Source organism: Silene latifolia, chromosome 2 (genome assembly GCF_048544455.1).
Source record: "Silene latifolia isolate original U9 population chromosome 2, ASM4854445v1, whole genome shotgun sequence".
NCBI classification, from domain to species: domain Eukaryota; kingdom Viridiplantae; phylum Streptophyta; class Magnoliopsida; order Caryophyllales; family Caryophyllaceae; genus Silene; species Silene latifolia.
Genome location: NC_133527.1, coordinates 69,820,404 through 69,844,221, shown reverse-complemented (window position 1 = coordinate 69,844,221; position 23,818 = coordinate 69,820,404). Strand labels below are relative to the sequence as shown.

The 23,818-nt window shown below is 36.2% G+C and overlaps 1 protein-coding gene across 1 annotated transcript; it reads left to right on the top strand.

The window, feature by feature from the left end:
* Window positions 1-6,721: 6,721 nt before the first annotated feature.
* Window positions 6,722-7,162, top strand: LOC141640941 (uncharacterized). Its single transcript, XM_074449619.1, has one exon. It carries the CDS (start codon window positions 6,722-6,724, stop codon window positions 7,160-7,162), a length of 441 nt encoding a protein of 146 aa, XP_074305720.1.
* The last annotated feature ends 16,656 nt before the right edge of the window (window positions 7,163-23,818 follow it).

The following is a 23,818-nucleotide window of genomic DNA, read 5'->3' as shown; positions in this document are numbered from 1 at the left end:
AATGACCTTTTGTGGGTGGTTTTTAGAGATTTAGGGTCCGTCGTTTATCGCGGCGTCGTATAAACTCTACGGCGGTTGTAGGCGTTTGTTGAACCGCCGCAATAGCTCTCTTATAGTGGCGGTTGTTATACAAAACCGCCATTATAAACTATTATAATACGACGGTTCTTAGACAAGAACCGCCACTATAACTCATCAATAGTGGCGGTTATTTTTGAAAACCGCCACCATAGGTATTTCAATAATAACTTTCAACCACTACATATTCTCTATAACGTCGGTTATCGTTAAAGAACCACCACTAAAGGTAATTATGACGTCGGTAGTTAATAAACAACCGCCACAAAAGGTGAACTAATAGTGGCGTTTCATACTTAAAAACCGCCACCATAGATAGATATTTTTTTTTAAACAAAATATTTTGGAGCAGTGTCCTATGGCTTTGACAAGCTAAATAGTGAAATATACAAATACATACAAAAGAATGTAACCAACGAACTTGCATATCATCTGACACAACATTACATTAATGTCGATGTTCACAATTATACATCCAAGTGTATAAATAATCACATAAAGGTGTTAGTTAATAAACTAGTCAATTTTTCATGTTCTCTAAACATTCAAGTGTATAAATAATCACATACACGTTTACAGGTTTTAGTTAATAAACTAATAAGTATTTTTGCTTGAACAACACTCCCTTAGCTTCCTTAAACGTCTTCTCGAATTTAGGAAATATCAAAATCCTGTAACCAAAGATACTTACTGAGATCAACAACAACAACAAAAAAATACATATCACGGTATCACGCAACAATATGGAACTGAGAAAATGCATACCGTCACATATGCATGAGTGGCATCAATAATGGAATCTGGACAGCATGAGATTAAAATAAAAAGGCCTCATTGCTCGTGTATTCTGATAGTTTCTACTTTATCACATATGTCTCCCGTCTTTATAGCTGCATATTAGATATAAAACTCTATCAAACTATCAAACGTGTGAACTGTAATATCAACCACCAAATTACTGCCTAGATGTTCAAAAATAAATTAAACAAAAGGTAAGAAAGAAAAGAATGAACTTTTTGCATGTAGAGTTTGCCACAGAAGATTACTCCATAAACCTTGGTTTCTTTTCATTTATAAAAGAGAGGTGATATATTTTTAATACGAATACTAAAAAGTACAATACTTGATTAGGGATAACCTTATATGAGAATGGATGACAACTCCGGTAAAGCTTCGATGAAACTCCGACATCAATTACAATAAACTAACTGAACAAAACATAAGTAAATCTTAAGGTTTAATAGAAAAATTATGCATAAATCTATCAGTTAGCTACGAAAATTGAAGTAAAGAGGAAGATGACTTATAGATCAAAATATGACTACTTAAGGTTGTATCCCTGTACACATGGAAATCGAGTAATCAAAATCAACCGGTGAGGGGCGAAGAGAGTGACTCGATAATAAATTGGTAACATAGTCAGAACTAATGCTAGATTTAAAAGAGCAAGTAATGAACTCACATTGATGCCGTTTAGGTACCTCTCCTTCTAGGAGAGTGTGGCTTGGGAGCCTGTACAAGTCGATATCATTCCATTGTAATCCTAGTCCACCATATAAACCGATCATCGCTTACCTCTTTTCCCATCATATTCATTCTTCACTCCCAATTCCTATTCATTTCATCCCAATCTCCCACAATTTAGCATCTCAATTTTTTGAAAAAACATATGACAGAGAGCTCAAATAAAGTGTTTACCCCACACCAAAATTGAAAGGGAAATTAGTAAATAGAGTTCCCGAAAAATGAGAAAATGTGAGAAATTAAAGGCTCAAATCCAAGTGATCAAAGTAATAGACTGAACATAAATGTACAAATGATGACATTCAAAGAACCAAACACTTCGTAGTACTTGCAGACTCCACGGCCGATTTGGTCAATACTACCCAAATTAAATTAGCCTAATCTGAGCACTTTTTTATCCCATGATCCACCCCTGGATTGTACTAAATCCAAAAGAAAGCTCAATGTTCCAAAATCGTAACTAATAATGCAACAAATAGAAATAAATAGAGCCTAAATCTGCCAATTACAGCAAACTAATTCATCAAATTAACTAATGACATTACTAGCCACTGCCTAAGTGGAGCAGAATGGCGCAACAACTTACGACGTGTTTAAATGTGTTTTCACTGATCCATGCTTCGGCTATGAATCCATGACTGACTCTAGAGTTTAGACAAGCTACTAGCTAATAATCCTTCCCTTTACCCAGAACAACTGTATATGCCAGTATCAATATATTGTTAATGCAAAGCACTAAAGCCCAAATCAAAAGACATTTGGGATCAAAAGTTCCAAAAACAACACATTCATCTCTCCTCACTACAAGAGATAATTCCAATGTTTATGCACCAGCAATAATCTTTTTAAAAACCGAATTGACTCATAGCAAACTTTGACGCCATCACTGCCTGACATACTTACATATTCCAACCCCAACATCCGCCATTTGAATCATTGAGACATCCTTCTCACCTACATTTATGTGCAGGAATAATAAACTAGTTTCTATAAGTTCATTACAAACAACCACTAGTGTTCGCTAATAAAATCGTCGTAAATCGGAAAAAAAAAGAAGAGATTGATCCCTTACCCCTTTTCCCGTTAGAGTGCCTTATCTATTTGCAACTTTTTGACCAATGTTGTCTTTGAAGGGAAGGATTTTTCGTTGTTTCTGTGATACGGGGAGAACAGTAGAACACTGAGTGAGAAACTAGATGGAACCATGGTTGAAATGAGACTTAAAAATGAGCAAGTTAATATTTGGCTGCTAAAATAGTCGTCATTCCGTCACCCTTCTGCTTCGATTTCGACAGAAATCATTTTACTTGCTCAACTGATGAACATCAATAAAGATAATTTAAAAAAAAGGACGACGACCTAACCTTGAGACATGGAAGTTGATACAGGAGGCGCGGACTCGGCGAGGTTGACGACTTGCAGGTGACGGAGCTCCGGTAGTACTCTTAGCAAGGGGAGTACGATCCGGTTGTGTTGGTGTTGGACGCCTCTTATTAATTAAAAATAAGCAAGGTAGACTGAAGAGGGAATGAGTTCATGGATTATAGAATGAAGATTACAATCATGAAAATCGAAATCAATCTAAGATGGAAGGATATTAGGGATTAGGGTTTTGAATTTTAGGAGAGAGAAAGAGACCGCGTGAAAATGGTGAATGAATTGTGGATTTGTGTTTTGAACTTTTAACTTTTAGTCTATGAACCGCGTGTATTTTTCACAACAGTTTTTAATAAAACCGCCTCAAATAATCAAAAACGTCGTTTATTAAATAAAACCATCACACCATTTTTTACATCGGTTTCAAATAAAACCGCCATAAAAGACTCATAGCAACGGTTTTTAAATAAAACCGCCACATCATTTTTCCCGTCGGTTGTTAATTAAACCGCCACAAAAGCCCTATTGCAACGGTTTTTAAATCAAACCGCCATAAATAGTTTCTTTTATTGCGTCGGTTCTTAGTTAAAACCGCCACAAATAGTGTCTTAGCTACTTTTTGCGTCGTTTCCTATTTGAACCGCCACTATAACACCGTCGCAATAGGGGTTTTTTCTACTAGTGAGAGCTATTGTCACACAACCTCTGCAAACTCCTGCTGGCATTATTACAAGAGTTATGAGACAGAATGGCAGTGGAGCTTCAAACCCTATTCATGGAAATACTTTTCTGGATGCTCTGAACATGGCAACTATCAGATCAACCCAACTGAAACAAAAAGGGACTGGAACTGGTTTAAGGGGAGTCATAGATCATGGCTAACATAGGTTTCTGGAATGTTATAGGACTCAATAGCCTGAATAAGCAGAAGGATATCAAATGGTTTCTGCACAATAATAATCTGGGGCTATTTGGGCTAGTAGAAACTAAAGTTAAACCTATTATGTGGAATAAAGTTAGGAATAATATTTGTAGTGGATGGTCTATTTGTACTAATAATTCAGTTGCTATGGGAGGTCGTATTTGGCTACTCTGGAATCCTGGTTCTTTTGGTGTGGACATTTTAGATGTTAGTCCTCAATCCATTCACTCCAGAATCACTATGAGGGGGAATCAGCAGGTGTTCTTCTTTACTCTGGTTTATGGGTTTAACAAAGCTGCTGAGAGGGGTACTTTGTGGACTAGTTTGAAAGGATATTGTAGTGCTGTTCAGGGGTCTTGGTTGGTGGGTGAAGATTTTAATAATGTCCTTCAACCTAATGAGAGGCTTGGGGGTGCTCCTGTATCCCTTGCTGATATAAAACCTTTCCAAGACTGTCTTCACCAGTGTGAGTTACATGATCTCAAAGCCATTGGATATTTTTTCACGTGGAACAACAAACAACAGGTGGACACCCTTGTTTACAGTAGACTGGATAGATGTGTGAGTAATGCTGATTGGGTTATTAACTTTCCTGAGTCTTATGCCTACTTCATGCCTGAGGGGACTTTTGACCACTGTCCCTGCATCATATATCTTCAGGGTAAGCCCAGTGCAAGAAAACAATCATTTAAGTACTTTAACATGCGGGCTTTGGATGCCAATTTTAAGCAAGTTGTCAATACAGGATGGAATAGGGTCATTCAGGGGAATTATATGTTCCAACATGTGAAGAAACTGAAGGGACTTAAATATGACCTTAAGGCTTTGAACAAAGGGGATTTGGGAGATATTGCGAATAAGGTGAAAGTGGCTAAATTGGGTCTGTCTCAGATTCAAGTGGCTCTTATTCATAATCCTCTGGATAACATTATGATTGATACAGAAAGGAAGCTTTCCGATGAATTGATTGTCTTACAAAAAGCCTGGCATATGTTCCTTGATCAGAAGGCAAAACTGGATTGGATTAATATGGGTGATGACAACACTCATTATTTTCATGCTCATATTAATACTCGAAGAGCAAAGAACAAGGTCTTACAAATTCATGATCAGCAAGGTAATTTGTGCACCTCCAGTTCAGACATTCAGCATGCTTTTATCCATTATTATGAGTGTTTGCTAGGAAGTAGTAAACCTGTTGACCCTGTCTGTGCCCACATTGTGAGTGATGGCCCTACCCTGAACATGGCTCACCATGAGATTCTCCTGGCATCTGTGACACCTGCAGAGGTCAGAAATGCCATGTTTGATATTGGTGGCAATAAAGCCCCTGGCCCTGATGGCTTTAGTAGCCAATTTTATAAAGACACTTGGGACATTACTAGGGATAGTGTGATTTCTGCTGTCCAGGAATTCTTTACAAATGGTAAACTTCTTAAACAAATCAACTCTACTCTTATCACTCTTGTTCCCAAAGTTGATTTACCCTCTGATGTCACCCAATTTCGCCCTATTGCTTGTTGTAATTCAATTTATAAATGCATTAGTAAAATTCTATGCAATAGGCTGAGCACTATTTTGCCTGATATCATTAATCCCTCACAAAGTGCTTTCATCAAGGGTAGAGACATAGTGGAAAACATTTTAATTTGCCAAGACTTGGTCAAGATGTATAATAGAAAGGCTGTTTCTCCCAGAGTCATCATGAAAATTGACCTTCAACAAGCCTATGACTCCACTGAAAGGAGTTTTGTAGATGGTATGTTAAGAGCACTTAACTTCCCCCCTGTTTTCATCAACCTGATTATGGAATGCATTACCTCTCCCACTTACTCTTTATTTCTTAATGGAGAGTCCTTTGGTTATTTCCCTGGTAAAAGAGGCTTGAGGCAAGGGGATCCATTATCCCCCCTCTTATTTGTCATTTGTTTGGAATACATTAGTAGAATTTTGGGCAAGATCAAGGATTATACTACTTTCAACTACCATCCCCTCTGTGGCAGAATCTAACTCACCCACCTTGCTTTTGCTGATGACCTCCTTATGTTCTGTAGAGGTGACAGAACTTCCATTATTGGCATGCTAAGGGCTTTTGAATCTTTCTCTAGGGCATCTGGTCTCAAAATGAACAAAGGAAAATCTAGTCTTTATAGTAATGGGGTTACCAGGGGCACAATTGATGATATACTGAAGGTCACTGGAATGTCTCATGGAACTCTCCCTTTTAAGTACTTGGGAATCCCAATAGCTGCTAGAAAATTATCTGTGCTTGAATGTACTAGCTTGGTTGATAAGGTGGTATCCAGAATTAGATCCCTTGGCAGCAGAAAATTGAGTTATGCTGGTCGTCTGGTTCTGATAAAAGATGTTCTCTCTAATCTTCATACATACTGGGCCAGGATCTTCATCCTTCCTACTGCCATTCTGAAGAAGATCACTGCTATATGTAGAAATTTCCTCTGGACTGGAATTGATAATGATCAGGGTAGTACTTTGGTGTCCTGGGAACAGATTTGTCAACTAAAAATTCACGGTGGTTTGGATGTGAAGGACATTATAAGATGGAACAAGGCAGCTTTGAGCAAGTATATTTGGTGGTTAGCTCAGAAAAAGGACCATTTATGAGTAAGATGGATTCATTCTATTTATATTAAAAGTGGTTCCTGGTTGTCATATGATCCTAAACAAAATGGAAGTTGGGCATGGAGAAAACTATGTAAGATCAGAGATCTTATGGTGGCTGGTTATGTAGGGGATTGGTGGTTACAACCAAATTAAGAGTACTCTATTGCTAGTGGCTATGACTGGTTGAGCCCTCCCATGGTTAAGGTTACCTGTACCAAGTTTGTTTGGATTAAAGATGCTCTCCCAAAACATTGTTTCATAGGGTGGCTTGTGATGCATGGAAGACTACTTACTAGAGATAGGCTGAAGAGGATGGGGATTACTATGGATGATACCTGCATTCTTTGTGATTCTGCTCCTGAGTCACATGCTCACCTCTTCTTTGCCTACATTTTCAGTCAGAAATGCCTGCAGTTGCTGTCCCAGACACTAGGTGGCCATCTACCTACTGTGGACTGGACTGCCTGGTGGTTCAGTCAAATTTTTCAGTCTCATACTCAGAAGAGATCAGTGGCTGCACATCTACTTGCTCTTATTCATGCCATTTGGTGGTGCAGAAATCGTTGTAGGCTGGAGGGATATCTTCCTCGACCTGAGTCTGTGATTGCTCATGTTGTTCATGGCATCAAGCTGTGACAATATGAACTACAGTCGTTTTCTTTCTACTACTGTATAGTTATATTCTTGATGGAAAGTAGAAAGTGAAATGTTGTAATTTCTTAAGGGCTTTGTTAGCTTGTTGGGCTCAAAACGATGTAATTGGGTTATCTTTTTTAATATAAGTTCACCTTTTACCAAAAAAAAAAATATCTAGTACATATTAGTTTGTGGGATTTAGAGATATTCCTGGGTGCTACTTATTGGAGGGCTTCTATTTTGAAGTCATGAATGTTCATCCATTATTGGAAAGGTCAAGAACTAACAAGAAGGAGATCTTGTTGGTGCCCATAAGACCGAAATTATCATAGTAAGGGTTGATGATTTCTTCTCTTTTAATTTATGTTTGCATGCATAAGATCTAAATTAATTTTATGACTAAATTAATTTGTAACATATTTGAATATGTTGAGTATAATAAGATATAGATTTCTAACAGGTATCTCAAGTCGGTTCTATGTTGAACACCATACTTTGCCAAGAGGGATGTGAGCTTCTTTTCATGGAAATGTGTCCCTCCATCACTTATGAGTGCTCTAGGGACTCCGAACCTTGGGAAGATTACTCTCTTGAGAAGTTTGGTAACCGTTTTGGCATCATCGGTTGGGGTAGAATTTGCTTCTACCTACTTTGACACATAATCAACGGCTACAAGAATATACTTATTTCCTTGAGATGACACAAATGGTCCTTGGTAGTCAATTCCCCAAACATCGAAAATTTCTACCTCCAATATTCCTCGTTGTGGCATCTCATTTCTCCAAGAAATGTTTTCGGTTCCTTGGCAAGGATCACAATGGAGAATAAATTCTCTAGCATCTTCAAACATAGTAGGCCAAAAGAAGCCCGATTGGAGGACTTTCGCAATAGTTCTTCGTGCTCCATGGTGTCTTCCATAAGGTGATGAATGGCATCCCTCTAGAACACCTTGAACTTCCCATTGGGGCATGCATCTTCGGTAAAGTCCATCACTACATTCTTTGTAGAGATTGTGGTCATCCCAAAAGTATTTCTTTACTTCAAACAAGAATCTCTTTCTTTGATTATAGTTCAAGTTTGGAGGAAGAACTCCTCTAGCATTGTAATTAGCATAGTCCGCAAACCATGGTGTTGTGTGCTTCTCAAGTTGTGAATGGATGGCTATCAAAATATCATCGGGGAAAGAGTCATTGATTGGTGTCTCTCCCTCATCATCATGGAATCGAATTCTTGACAAGTGATCCGCTACTACATTCTTGGCTCCCTTCTTGTCTCTTATCTCTAAATCAAATTCTTGGAGTAGCAAAATCCACCTCAACAATCTTTGTTTTGCTTATTTCTTTATCAAGAGATGCCGAAGAGCACGATGATATGAGAAGACAATCACTTTCGATCCAAGCAAATAGGAACGGAACTTGTCTAAACCATATACAATGGCAAGGAGTTCCTTCTCGGTGGTGTCATAGTTCACTTGGGCGGCATCGAGAGTCTTGCTTATATAATACATAGCATGCAAAGCCTTTCCTACCCGTTGGCCAAGAACCGCTCCAACGGCGTAGTTACTCGCATCGCACATGATCTCAAATGGCAGTTCCCAATTTGGTGGTTGGATGATAGGTGCCGAGATCAATACTTCCTTAATTCAATCAAAGGCTTCAACACACTCATTAGTGAGTTGGAATTAGGCATCTTTAAGCAAAAGTTGAGTGAGGGGTTTCGTGATTTTTGAGAAATATATCTAGGAATCACAGGTGTTGCAGCAACCATGGGAGCTTTCCCCTTATCCACAACCTTGGTTTGGGGTAGGACCACCTTCTTTTGCCATACTTGTTTAACTTTGACCCCCTCTTTTTTCTTCCTGCATTGATCCTTATTATGTCCTATGCCAAAGCATTGGGAACACTTTAGAGGTAACCAGTCATACTCAACTTTGACAGTATGATCTTTCCCTTTCTCATCCTTGAATTGTATAGAGTTAGGAAAATTTTGATTAACCTGCACATCCACCAGTAGCCTAGCATAACCAAGGAAAGTTTTGTGACGCGTAGCTTCATCACATTGAACATACTCCCCGATAAGACCACTAATTTTTTTCAGGCACTCAATCCCCCAAAACTTCAAATCCAAGCCTGCCAATTTGATCCAGATAGGAACAGTTTGAACATTCTGCTTGACAAGATTCACATCTGGTGTCCATTCATTAATGATAACCGGCTTGTTATCAAACATGAAATGTCCCAGACTAACCACCTCCTTCATTTTTTCAACAGTCTTAAATCGGACTATGAATACTCCATTAGGCATAAAAGAGATTTTATCCACATCTTAATCCTTCCAAATCCTCTTAAGATACCCAGAAACAACATTCCAAGGAGGGTTTGTACCCATGATATACCCGTATAACGAAGACGCCCAATAATTAATTTCAGGTAAAACATCAGCTTCAGAAAGTTGCAGAGTAGTCTTACCAGAATTAATAGGAGTGGGAATCTGGGTAATACCAGGTGATTTCTTCCGTTTTTGAACCTCAGTCCAGGTACCGTTCTCCTCCTCAATGAGAGATTCAGCCACCAAAACAGTCTCCGATGTAGATGGAAGTAAGGGAAGCACAACGACCGCTTCCTCCTCCGTTACATCTTCAACCAATGGTTCGTCCTCCAATGATTCCAAAACCTCAAACCTAATCTTCGACGCCGATCCTACAGAACGTTTATTATTGTTCGAATTTTTTTGATTTTTCCGAGTTTTTGCCATTGTTGCGTAAAAATTAGGGTTGATTAAAGATGATTGAATTTTTTGGGAATTTTTTCAGCAGAACTTTCTCTCTCATCGCTCTATCTACCACGACTTTTGGTGGGGTGTATGTTTGTAATGTGGTTTACCTTAAAATCGGTTATTAATACTCATATACTACTACTAGTATTATTAGTGTTTGATTTGTACAAATTAGATTCATAAACATGAATTTTATAAAGAACAAGAGAGAGAAGGTATTGTTTTTCATAAAACATAAGAAGAATGAATAAAATTGAGAAAACCTCTCTAATTTTTCTCACAAAAACCGGTGGCCTCTATTGTGTATAGACCATATATCTTTTTCCTTTTTGTCTTCACAAGACAAAAGTGTAAGCCTTTGTCCATAGTCATGTCACTATCAAGCATATTAGACAAATGAATAAGACAAATGGAAAAAGACAAAACTTCTAACACTTGCCCACCAATTTCGGTTTTGATGTATAATATGGAGTCCATTTTATTTTTGTCAATTGTACAATTGTATGTCATGTGACATGTGACATGTCTTATGTCATGTTTTAATTTAAAATGCATATTTAACAAATTAAATATCATTTACAAATTAAATAAATCACATTTAACAAATTGACTAGTAATTCAAAATTACTTTCACATAAAATGGTCATTTAAATACTAGTTAGTATAATTCACAACATCTTGTAATTATAACTAACTTATCATTCTCATCTCGCGTGTTTCACAAACACCGATTAATTTTAGTAATATAACTTCTTAGATTACTAAATAAAATCTTATTTAATCACATTATAATAAGATGTCATTTTCTCTCTTATGATAATAATTTGTTCAATTTTAAGGAATTAATTAATCTGTATCGACATACAATTAATTAACCTTTTTCAATTAAGGGAGTCGTCCATTAGGTGTGACCTCAAGGGATAGACTGATCACCACCGTCGCACGACAGTAATGTCAAACTCTAGCCAGCCAATCATTACCGATATGTGTGGGCCAGTTGACTATATATGTAATGTATCATCCCTTTCGTATTCATGGTATGAGATTTAAATATGTGATCAATATGATCGACAATTGTGATCGCATTATTGCCGGGGACACTTACTCCAACAATCTCCCACTTGTCCTCGACAAGTGTGCGTCACCAATTCTCTTGTCCTATTACTATCTCCCACTCAATGCAAGGTGTCTTTCGGGTCGTACTTGCAAGTGATCATATCGAGAGTGGTTTCCTCGATCTGGAGAATACCTGATTGACCGGAGCTATCTACCATAGATACCATCCGAGCGTGGCCACGCATTTCCAGTTCATTACTCCTCGAGTGGCCCTGAGATATTATTTTAACCCTGACAAAGGGGTGGACAATTCCTATCGCACTCATTCCCTTTGACTAGCCACAGCCATCATAACCCAAAATATGCCCATTTGACCCCATTTACGAAGGTCGTAGTAACACAAATCAAAGTTAATCTGAAACTGTGCCACCTTAGGTGAACGGTTTTTAGTCGAAAGAATCGACTCATTAGAATACTATAGTAACTCTCGCCACGACCAGGCTATACAGAACTCTATAAGCGGTCACTGCCCGACAAAGTGTTCCTAACAGTCTGCCTATGTGATCGACTAGTCATTTCACATGACTCTATGGCACTTGAACTTGCCATCAATCGCATCACACTCTAGTCACTTCGAGACGTCACCTCATACAAGTGACTATGGGCGAATACCATGTTAATCCGGGTTCACTTTAACGGGGTTCAATATTGTCTCTACAACCCGTTTGGATGAAACAAAGTATAAAAGGAGTTTTTCAGCTTAAAAAACTCGAACGACAAATGTGATTATCACATATGAATAGTCAATACCTGATTACTATTTCATATTCTATAATCTAATTTGATCTTTTATGTAGTTATTAATCTCAATCCAATTGAAATGACATGACTCATCATGTTAAGCCTATGAAAAGGCTTTGGTTAGTAAGTTTTATGAACTTCTTGTACCTAACTCAACCTTACTACATACTCGTTTCCCTTTGTAATGTATACATTTGCATTACAAAACTTTTTGAGTACGTGTCAAGATCCAATCAAGACATAGGCCCTCTAGCCTTAGAATAGCTCCCACTGTTTTCACAGTGTGCGGGACTCATCCTTCTTGCACATCTCATGATTGCATGTGTACTCAATTTCCGTTGTAAATATTTCTCATTGTTCTTTATTGCCTAGAACGATTCTAGAAAATCTATTTCTTAAATAACATAGCCACAATGGTATCTTAACCATCCTAATGTGTTTCGATTATGGCTTTGTCGGAAGCCATGCGCAATCTCAATTGTCAATTGTCATTTGTGTAACACTCTTACACAAAATTGCATCAAAAACACTTTGCTTTACACCCTTAATGCTTCCTCAAGCACTTAAGAATAATCTATATGGCTACTTGGTAAATATTACTTAACTTCGATTTTGAAACAATTCATCATACTTAAAGTATATGAAGTGTTGTACATCCTTACTCATTTAATTGATCCAGCAGCGGAAGCAAATGGAATCAATCAAATATGTTCAACTCGATTAATCATGAATCTTATCAACATAAGACTTCCTTTTTTACGCTAATATCATGTAGATTTATCTCCATAAATCCGGATATTAAAGATGTATTATAATACTCCAAAAGTCTTAAATCATTCGCAATGATCAATATGTCATCCACATATAAGACTACTAAAATTTCCGTAACTCCCACTAAACTTCATGTATAAACACAACTTCTCGACTTATCGAGAAAAGTTTTATAACATGATCAAAACATTGATTCCAACTCATTGATGTCCTACTTAAGACCCTCTCTTAAGTTTCACATTATCTTAGGATTGCAAGAATCTACAAAACTCAAGACATGTATTGAATACATTCCTTCTAATTGAAGAAGTGGGTTTTAGATTCACATGCTATATGTATATTATCATAATGAAACACAATCCCTAAGGAGATCCAAATAGACTTAAGTATTTCAACTAGTGCAAAACCCTTTGCAACCAATCAAGCTTTGAAATCTCTCTTTATTAGTGCAAAACCCTTTGTCACTAATCAAGCCTTGTATTTCGGATTTTCATGGCTCTAAGCCTAGTATTGAGTTGTGACTTAAACACTCTCATGTAAGTCATATGTTCATTACTTTCCATAAGTAATCAACTTGAATCAAACAATATCTTTATAAGTTACAAGCTATTTACTTTCTAAAAGTAACATTAATTCATCATCTTCAACAAGTGATGACTTTAACCTCCTAGGTTTTGAAGAAACAATGTTTTACATAAAACGTCTTATGTAGCCAAGAAAGACCAGTTTCTTGCGACATAACATTCTTTGACACAATACAATTTGTGGCTCTTGAATATTTTCTCCCACTCTGTCTTCTAGAAATAAACTTGTATTTTAGGAAGATGACTTCACGAGCCACAAACCCGTTGTACTCGTGATAATTGTAAGGGAAAAATGAGCATTTGTTTCTTATGTAAGCTTACAAACATGGTACCTTACCATTTCATATCTCATATGATTCGTTTTAGATTTAGTGGAAAAATAATTTAGACAAAATGATAAAGTCCCCAAAAGAATCAAGTAACTCAAAATAACTTGATTGAAGTTCAAACCATATTGAATAGCGTTTGATTTCTTATCCAACCACACATTATCCCATAATGCGTGTTAAGAGAGATTAACTTGTGATATTATATCACATTTCATTTGGCTTATATGAAAGTCTTCACTTTGATAATCCCATCACGACTAAATCGTGATTCCTTGAACTCTTTGAACTTCTTCAAAGATTTCTCTATTTACCTTATTAAGCGAACACATTAGCGTTAACTTAAATCGTTGGTAAAAGAAAATGAACAACCTATTTTGGATCAATGATTTACAACCTCGATCTCCTTTTCAACCAAAAGGCACGAGGCATCTTGCTTTGAATGCAAGATACGCATATACCATAAGATCTAATGGTTTCAAGAGTACTCGATAACTCTTTGCGTTCATCATTCCAGAAATTAAGGTTGAATCTTGGGTTACCAATTTGAGTCTTGCATCGTCTTCATAATATATCATTCTAGTTTGGTTTAGAATATAATCACCTTGATAATGGGCTAGCCATACATCAAATCATGGTCTATAGGGTCACAAAAGTGAAACCTCTTTTGTATCTCAACAAATTTATATTCTTATTTGGAGTTTATGCACTTAATAGTCACAATTAAGTACAACTTTAAACTTAAAAACTAGATTGAGTACACAATGACTCTATCTCTCAACATCATTGTTGCTAGTCGTCATGTTCTAATCATCCTATGTATCAAATACAATGATGAAAACCACCATCGGCTTCTAATATTGATTGAAGTAGTACTAGCAAAATTTATGTCAATCAAATAATCATTTAAAGAAGAAGGTCCCATTAGATGTCCCACAACTAACTTGTTGATTCTTCATTAATTGGGGGTAGTTTCCTTTCTAGTGTCCAACATTTAAGACAATGGAAACTTTATCTGTCGGGATTGATAGGTTTAGTATCGCTATTCTCAATAACTTTACTTTTAACATTGCCTTTTATCAATTCCGTTCTAATTTTACTTCTTGAACCTCGTCCTTTTCTTAACGGTTTAAGAGAATGCTCCCACTCATTTCAAAGAATCTTTACTTAGAGAAGCAAAGTTTGAATCTTATGAAGACTACTCTTCAATTCAATCGTTTAGTCTTAAAACTTTTATTGAAGTGGTTGCGGTATTTTGGTTAATTTTTATTTCCAACAAATCTAGTTACCAAAATGATTTAACGTTTCAAAGTACTTAACTCAATTAAGCATATGAGAAACAATTCATTATAAGTAGATATGTTAGTCAAGAATCAAAAACCCTTTGATCACGAATAACTTTTATCTATACTCTTCACAAGAGATCCTTACAATGGATAATACGAGGTTTTTAGAAGAAAAATTCAAATTTTGTCTTTAGTTACGATGTTTTAATGGAGATTTGAACTAAAATCGAAATGATATCGTATAAGATTTGAGGTAAAGAAATAGAACAATATGATAACAGAATAGTGGAAAACTTAACATTTATCGTTTTATTAAAAGTTCTAAATAACAAGTAAAGCATTTACATAGTGACCTCTACCCAACTATGATAAATGATTCCAAGATCAGAATTCATATTAATTTGGGCATCAGTAAAGCCGAAAACAACCCTCATCAATATAACTCGGTGGATTAACTCTTTAATCGATTCTACTTTTAGAACTCTTGGTCTATAAATTTACATTAAAATTTATCTTTAGCCCGAAACACATCCGGCAACCGTCGAGAATACTTTCGTTGAGTTAAACCCAAATTTCGAATAAATGTGTCCATGATCCAAATTTACATTAACTTGGGCATCGGTAAAGCCGAATACAACCCTCATCTTTATAAATTCGGTGGTTAGACAGTTATCACCCACTTCCCCTACGTAACAAGGTTTGTACCCCGGTAAAGCCGAGTGCACTCCCTCACGAAATAGGTTTTCATGGTTTCTACTTTTTGGTAAGGCTAAGTCTCAATTGTTTATTTTAGCGAGAGGTCATGTCAATTTATTATCTATCACGTTTTAAGTGAACTAAAGCGGTGAACTACGATAATTGTAATTGACACGGTCGATAAACTCGATAAAATGATAATGCATGTTTTAGTTATGGCGATTTAGCGATGCATGCAACATATAAATAAAATGCAAAGCATAAAGATAAAATCCTAGTATGGCCTTCCTAAAATAGTAAATCTAATAAACTATTACAAATTCGGAAACCACCTCCTTTGGTCCCTTGAACTTCGGTCTTGGCACGCATTTCAAGGCAACACTTTCTTTAATGGATCGCCTTCAAGGCAACACTTTCTTGGCACGCATTACATAACAAATTACATAATTTCCTATTATACATTTGTAATTAAAATAAAAATAAATCTATTAAATTAAAAAACGGTGATACGAGATCACACTAAATTACAACCGAATCGATATTTCCATACATTTCGGGCAATACCAATTAAAACTAAGGTCATACTAAGCAAAATTACATAATTCAAAAATTACATAAAATTAAATTATGACAATCATAAATAAAATGCAGCATTATAATATGTATGAACATGCCCAATTTTATGCTAAATCGCCTTTAAGGAACAATATCGTATATTAATCGGTCTTTACGGATTTGCGTGATTCAACCTTTTAAAATCACAATAATTACATAAAATCACATTTATGTATTAGTTAATTACCGTAACCATCTTAGGACTCAAAATTAGTCTCCGCTAACAAATTGACTATAATTAACTTTATATTTCTTAATATTGTTCATAAAAGGACTTAAAATTACAATAAAATGCCATAAACTTCAAATAAATCATAAAAATTTCAAATAAATTTGAAATTTGAAATTTAAACTCATGAACATTCTGGAAAAATACCATGACACTCATAATGTTCAAAAAACTTGGGTTAAAAATTTCGAAATTTATGGGGAAAAACAATGTTGCGGTTTATCGGATTTATCAATTATAATCATAAAAATATGAGAAAAATTATATTTATTAAATTTTCAATTTTAGATCTGAAATATATGATAAAATGCAACATGTAACGTTTTTCCTTAGTCATGAAGTATGTTTTAGCATTTGTACTAATTAAAGCCACTATTTATGTGATTTTTCATCAAAAATTCATAAATCATGCATAAAGACTTCATTATAGCCAATTATTTTACACACATCTTGTAACATTGCATGTGACAACATACTAAATTTATATGACCAGATTCGAAATATAACTCATATTAACCTATTTTCTCATTTAAATTCAAATTTAACATGAAAAATCCATATTTCGAGCATAACAACTCATACAATTATGAAAATTTACAGGTAATCAGTATATACTATATGTGAAAACATATCCAAAAACCACTAGAAAAATTGAAGTTTAGCTATTTTTCGTCCAAAAATGACATTTTTTATCATAAAAATCACATTTTAATGCCATTATTATATAAAATGAACAATAAAATCCATAAATTAAACCAAAATATCCTAAAACATTTTAGGACCAGAAACTTTAACATGCATAATAAATTTCGTGATATATCATAATAAACACAAATTTATAAGTTTTATATGTTAATCGTATAACTCGGAAAAACAATAACCGATTTGCATGCAAACAACCTAAGGCTCATGATACCGCTTGTTAGAAATCTATATATCATTATACTCAACATATTCAAATATGTTACAAATTAATTTAGTCATAAAATTAATTTAGATCTTATGCATGCAAACATAAATTAAAAGAGAAGAAATCATCAACCCTTACCATGATAATTTCGGTCTTATGGGCACAAACAAGATCTCCTTGTTAGTTCTTGAGCTTTCCAATAATGGATGAACATTCATGACTTCAAAATAGAAGCCCTCCAATAAGTAGCACCCAAGACTATCCCTAAATCCAACAAACTAATATGTACTAGATATTTGTAATGTGGTTTACCTTAAAATCGATTACTAATACTAATATACTACTACTAGTATTATTAGTGTTTGATTTGTAAAAATTAGATTCATAAAAATGAATTTTATGAAGAACAAGAGAGAGAAGGTATTGTTTTTCATAAAACATAAGAAGAATGAATAAAATTGAGAAAACCTCTCTAATATTTCTCACAAAAACCGGTGGCCTCTATTGTGTATAGACCATTTATCTTTTTCCTTTTTGTCTTCACAAGACAAAAGTGTAAGCCTTTGTCCATAGTCATGTCACTATCAAGCATATTAGACGAATGAATAAGACAAATGGAAAAAGACAAAACTTCTAACACTTGCCCACCGATTTCGGTTTTGATGTGTAATATGGAGTCCATTTTATTTTTGTCAAGTGTACAATTGTATGTCATGTGTCATGTGACACGTGACATGTATTATGTCATGTTTTAATTTAAAATGCATATTTAACAAATTAAATATCATTTACAAATTAAATAAATCACATTTAACAAATTGACTAGTAATTCAAAATTACTTTCACATAAAATGGTCATTTAAATACTAGTTAGTATAATTCACAACATCTTGTAATTATAACTAACTTATCATTCTCATCTCGCGTGTTTCACAAACACCGCTAAATTTTAGTAATATAACTTCTTAGATTACTAAATAAAATCTTATTTAATCACATTATAATAAGATGTGATTTTCTCTCTTATGATAATAATTTGTTCAATGTTAAGGAATTAATAAATCTGTATCGACATACAATTAATTAACCTTTTTCAATTAAGGGAATCGTCCTTTAGGTGTGACCTCAAGGGATCAACTAATCACCACCGTCGAACGACTGTAATGTCAAACTCTAGCCAGCCAATCATTACCGATATGTGTGGACCAGTTGACTATATATGTAATGTATCATCCCTTTCGTATTCATGGTATGAGATTTAAATATGTGATCAATATGATCGACAATTGTGATCGCATTATTGTCGGGGACACTTACTCCAACAATACCATCCTCAAACTAGCGGTCAAGTTGAAGTTTCAAATAGAGAAATCAAACAAATTCTTGAGAAGGTTGTTAAAAAGACTCGTAAGGATTGGAGTATGAAGCTTGATGACACTCTTTGGGCTTATAGGCGGCCTATAAGACTCCCATAAGAGCCTCTCCTTACAAGCTAGTCTATGGAAAGGCATGCCATTTGCCAATTGAATTGGAGTACAAAGCTTTTTAGGCAGACAAAGCTCCCAACCTTGATCTCAAGCTAAGTGGCCAAAAGAGTATAATGCAAATCCAAGAGTTGGAGGAATTATGACTACAATCCTATGAAAATGCCAAGATCTACAAGGGGATGACAAAGTTACTTTATGACAAGAGAATCAAGCAAAAGCCCTTGCACAAAGGAGACAAAGTCCTTCTATTTAACTCCCGATATTGACTCTTTCCCGAGAAGTTGAATTCAAGATGGATGGGCCCCTATGTGATTACCGAAGTGGGAAAGTACGGCGACTTTGAAATAATGTTGGAAGATGGAAACAAGTTCAAAGTCAACGGCCAAATGTTGAAGCCATATTATGAAGGAGCATTCATCGGAGAAGTCGGGGTCATCCGCCTCGGGCCTCTCCCACCATGAAAAGACCATAAAAAAATGAGAGTTTGGTGGAGTCCTACCTAAAACACCATTTGTAAATATTCTAACCCTTAACTTGCATTTTACATATTGTATTGCATTTTTTGTCAATTTTGGATTTGCAATGTCTTGCTTTGATCAATATTTTCATTTTGAGAGAAAGTGAGGGAGGTATTTTAATGTGTTTTGATGTGTAGTGTTGATCTAGTGTGGGGATAGCAATTGCCTAGGCTAACCGAGTCTTCATAGTGCACCCACAATATCGAACAAAGGATTGAAGAAAGAATTATATGGGAAATGAAAATCCCCACGGGTGGAACTAAACTCGTGGGTACAGGAGAGGATCCGAGCGTCCCAGAGGGAATTCGCTCGTCTTGGAAGTGATCCGAGCGTCCTGGCTGCCAAGACGCTCGTCTTGGGAGTGTTGAGAATGAAAAATTTGGTTTGTTTAAAAATCTGAGCAGACTACATAGAAGACATTTGTGCCAGCCCTCAAGCCGCTCATCTCAGGAGAAATATGCGCGTCCTGACTACTTCAGAAGTTTAGGTTCCTTGCTGTTTAAAAATCCGACCGTCCCCAAGTGAAGACGAGCGTCTCCTGCAGAAATCCGCCCGTCTCCTGAAGAATCCGCACGTCTCAGCACGGGTTAGAAATTACAAAGCTTACTGATTGAGGATCCGAGCATCCCCAGCCCAAGACACCCGTCTCCTGCTGCTGATTGAATATAACATGGGATTAAAATATCCTCATCCCCAATTCATTTCTTTCTTTCAAAACACAAACACACACCTTTTTCCTTCAAAACCCCCAATCCGTTCATCAACAAAACACAAATTCCTCAACCAAATTCACCAAAATCAAACCCAAACTTCCTAAAATCACAATCAAATTACTCCTTCATCAACAAAACACCAACCAAACATCAAAATTCTCAAAAATTGAATCGATTTTCTAGGGTGTCAAGGCAATTTCGAAAATTCCAAAATCGATTACGGATTAATTGGAGCTTGAAGAGACTAGAAGCATTCAAGCAAAACTTTGGTTTGTTGATACAATCTTGACAAGGAGAAGAACATGGCAAGAACAAAAGGTGGAAATAAGGCACCCACAACTTCAAATCTTTCCAAAAGGCAACAAGCTCTTTTATCCTCAAAGGCTATGGTAGTGCATCAACCAAGGGTGGAGATTCAAGAGGTTGCTACTCCTATGGTGGAAGCTACACCTTCTCCGGTCATTGAACAATTGCAAGATTATCCGGAGATAACTTTCATAAATGATTCTCATAGGAAAGCATTTGTATCCCTTGCTAGAAAAACTATTTTGCCTACCAAATTCATATGCCAAGATGCCTTAGACAAGCTAGGTGTGCTTGAGAGGACTAAGAATGTCTTCGAGTCTATGATGTTGAAAACACTCTTTGACATGCAAGAATTGACTTACCCCTCTCTTAACATGGAGTTTATAAGCTCTTTGAAGGTGACTAAGGTAGAGACTCGGAAAAATATTGAATTCTGCCTTGAAAATAAGGATAGACGAATGTCGATAAGTGAGTTTGGCAAAGTGTTTGGTCTTGAAGAACACTCTCATTATCAGAAAAAGCCCTTGAAATATGATCCCTCACCTCTATGGAAAGCAATCACCGGGAGAAAATTTGAGTCCTACCATGAGTGTCATGTTCTTTATGTCCACCATCCGGGCATAAGAGTGTGGCATAAGGTTATGGGCAACACTTTAATTGCAAGAAAGGACACTAATCATTTTACCGAGCTCGACTTTGTCTACCTTGAATCCACCATGAATGTCAACAAAAAGTTCACCAAGGAATAAAAAATACTTCAACTCTTACTTGAACGGTGGCTTACGATTGACCATGTTAAAGATGGAGTGGCTTTTATTGTGAATGGAGGATTAGTAACATGGTTAGTCAAATACTTTAACCCGTATTTCAACAAAGACAAGACATATAAACCTGTTAAGGGTGGCAACCTTCTTGATATGGCCACTATGATCAACAAGTTCTATTGGGTCAAGATTGATAATCTTGACAACAAATTTGAGTTGCTCACTAAAGAAGCTAAGTCCTTCATCTTGCCAAGCAAGATATGCCGCATCAATATCCGAAGTCCAAGCTATCTTCTACCCGTCTCCGATGAAGCCGAGATGATTATGAAGCACCATAGGGAATGTAAGGCCAAGCCCTCTTCCTCCTCTATTGTGACTCCACCTTATCCATTTGCCTAACGTGAATTCACACCAATTGGCACTAATGTCTTGGTAGGCAACGACTACTTGACCCAATTGATGCAACATATTCATAAGGAAGCTCATGAAGACCGGGTCAATGCTTACCGGGCTCAATATCCGCCCCTCCTACACTTAGCTAGGTAAGGACTCCTTGATCCATCATGTCATTTGCCTAGTTGGGCGGATAGGGAAGTGTTATTCCCAAATGCTTCTAGAGATTCCACCATGGATAGTGAAGTTGCTAAGGGGAAGGAGATTGTTGTTGAGAGCAGGGAAGGTAGCTACTCTTGCCATGAGGAAGAAGAGGAAGAAGTGCAAAGTCCAAGTGATGATGAAGAAGGTGAAGCCTCCGGGTCAATGGAGGTAACTAATGATCATGTGGAAGATGATGAGGAAGATGATGATAGTGATGAAGATGTCGCCATGAGCAAAAATTGAGGATTGACAAGCTTTTTGGAGGATGCCACAATCCATGTGAGTTTCCTACACCTCCTTTAGCTTTATTTATTTCTCTTATTTTCAAAAATTCTTATCTTGATCATTTGTTTTGCGTCCTAGCAACACTTAGAGGACTCCCACCTCGGTCTCATTGAGGTGTCTTATATTGTTCCCACTTGTACAATCCAAAATGACAAACTAGTTTCATGCATTGCATACTTGTTCATGAACTCCCCCATTTTTACACTAGAAATAGTGTCTCACTTGGTTTGGGGAAGTTCAAGCACAAACATTGGGAGTTAATCTAAATTAGCTCTCCAACCAATAAATTCATGCATCATATAGTGTAGTATAGAATGCATCACTTGTGTATATGTCATGTAGCTTGCATAGTAGTGTAGAAATCATGCATTCTCATTTAGCTTGCATAATTTCCTATCGTTTTGGCCATTGAGGACAATGCTCATACTAGTGTGGGGATGGGAAATTCTAACTTGACTTCGAAATCAAAAAATAATAAAAATTGAAAAATTTTGAAAAATACACAAACATGACTTTTTATTTCATAAACATAAAAACCATAAAAATTTGAATAATTGAAAAAAACCAAAAACATGTTCATTCTTTTATAGTGTAGGATTGTATATACTTGTTTGTTTGTTTTTACAGCATTCTTTCACATTGATCGACTATGCCACATCCGAGACATGAGGATTATGAAGACCGCATGGTATGATCTTTCCAATCTCTTTTTTCCTCTCTATGTTAATGACTATTTGGCTTTATTTTGATTGATGCGGTTTACACCAATGTGATTGTACGGCATACTAGTTGGTAGAAGCATATGCATTAGGTTGTATAAATGTTAGTTGCATCATGGCATATAGTTGCATTTTAGGAAAATTTTGTGAAAACATCTATTTGGGAAACTTGACAAGTGTATATAAGGCCCTTGTAGATAATTTTTTCTTCTTAAGACTTTGCTCATTAGAATGCTTGTAAAACACCCTATGATTTGTCATGCTAGTATCATTTGACCTATGGATTAATGCCTAGTCAAGAGTACCTTGTGGTGTGATAACTCCTTGGCTACCGTTTATTCCAAGGTGACCTTTGAAACCATGCAACCGTCCTCCACATTCTACCACATTTTGTCAAAGGGAATGGGCACGAAAATTATCAAAAATTAAGTTCAAGAATTGAAATGAAAAACCAAAAGTTGGCAATTTGCATCAAAGAAAAGAGGAGTAGAAAAATAAGAACTCCTATGGTTCAAATATAAGCACCCTCGCTACAAATGGGGTGACTTAAAAATGTTCAAAAGAAAATGCAAGAAGTTGAAAGTTGTCAAGTATTAAAATGCCAAACATCAAAGAAATGGCAAAAAGAAAAATGTTCTCAAATGTCAAATGCCACAAGAAATTGAGCGGAAAAACAACAACAACAAAAGCATACTCCCATATGAAACTCAAAATCTATTGATCCTTTTTTTCATCGAATCCACTTTTGTGCATAGTATAGAGGGGACGACCCTTCTTCTTGTCTAGGCAAGAAGGGGAATTCCGCGATCCTCCAGTGTTTCTAACACCATAGGGAGTCTACTCTTGACTAAAGCATTTAACAATTGAGGACAAAGGTACCCTAGCTTGACACAACTTGGAGATGATTTATTGGTATCCTTCTAGGCTTAGTAGTTTGAAGAAACCGTATCTATGATGGAGTGTGTACCCTTAGATTGCTTTCCTTATAGATAATTTCCGCCACTTAAATGAGGAAAGTGGTCATTCATTTTTGTAGATGCATCCATTACTTGCTTTTGTGTGCTTAATGCTTGGATGTGTCGCCATTTTGGCAAGCCCCACCTTGCCTTGCAAGAAGGCATCCTACCTCATGGTTGTCTTGTTGTGAGTTGAAGGGGAAGAGTGAGACCCGCTAATTCTCTCATATCAGTTATATTAGTAGGTTAGTTTAAATAAAGG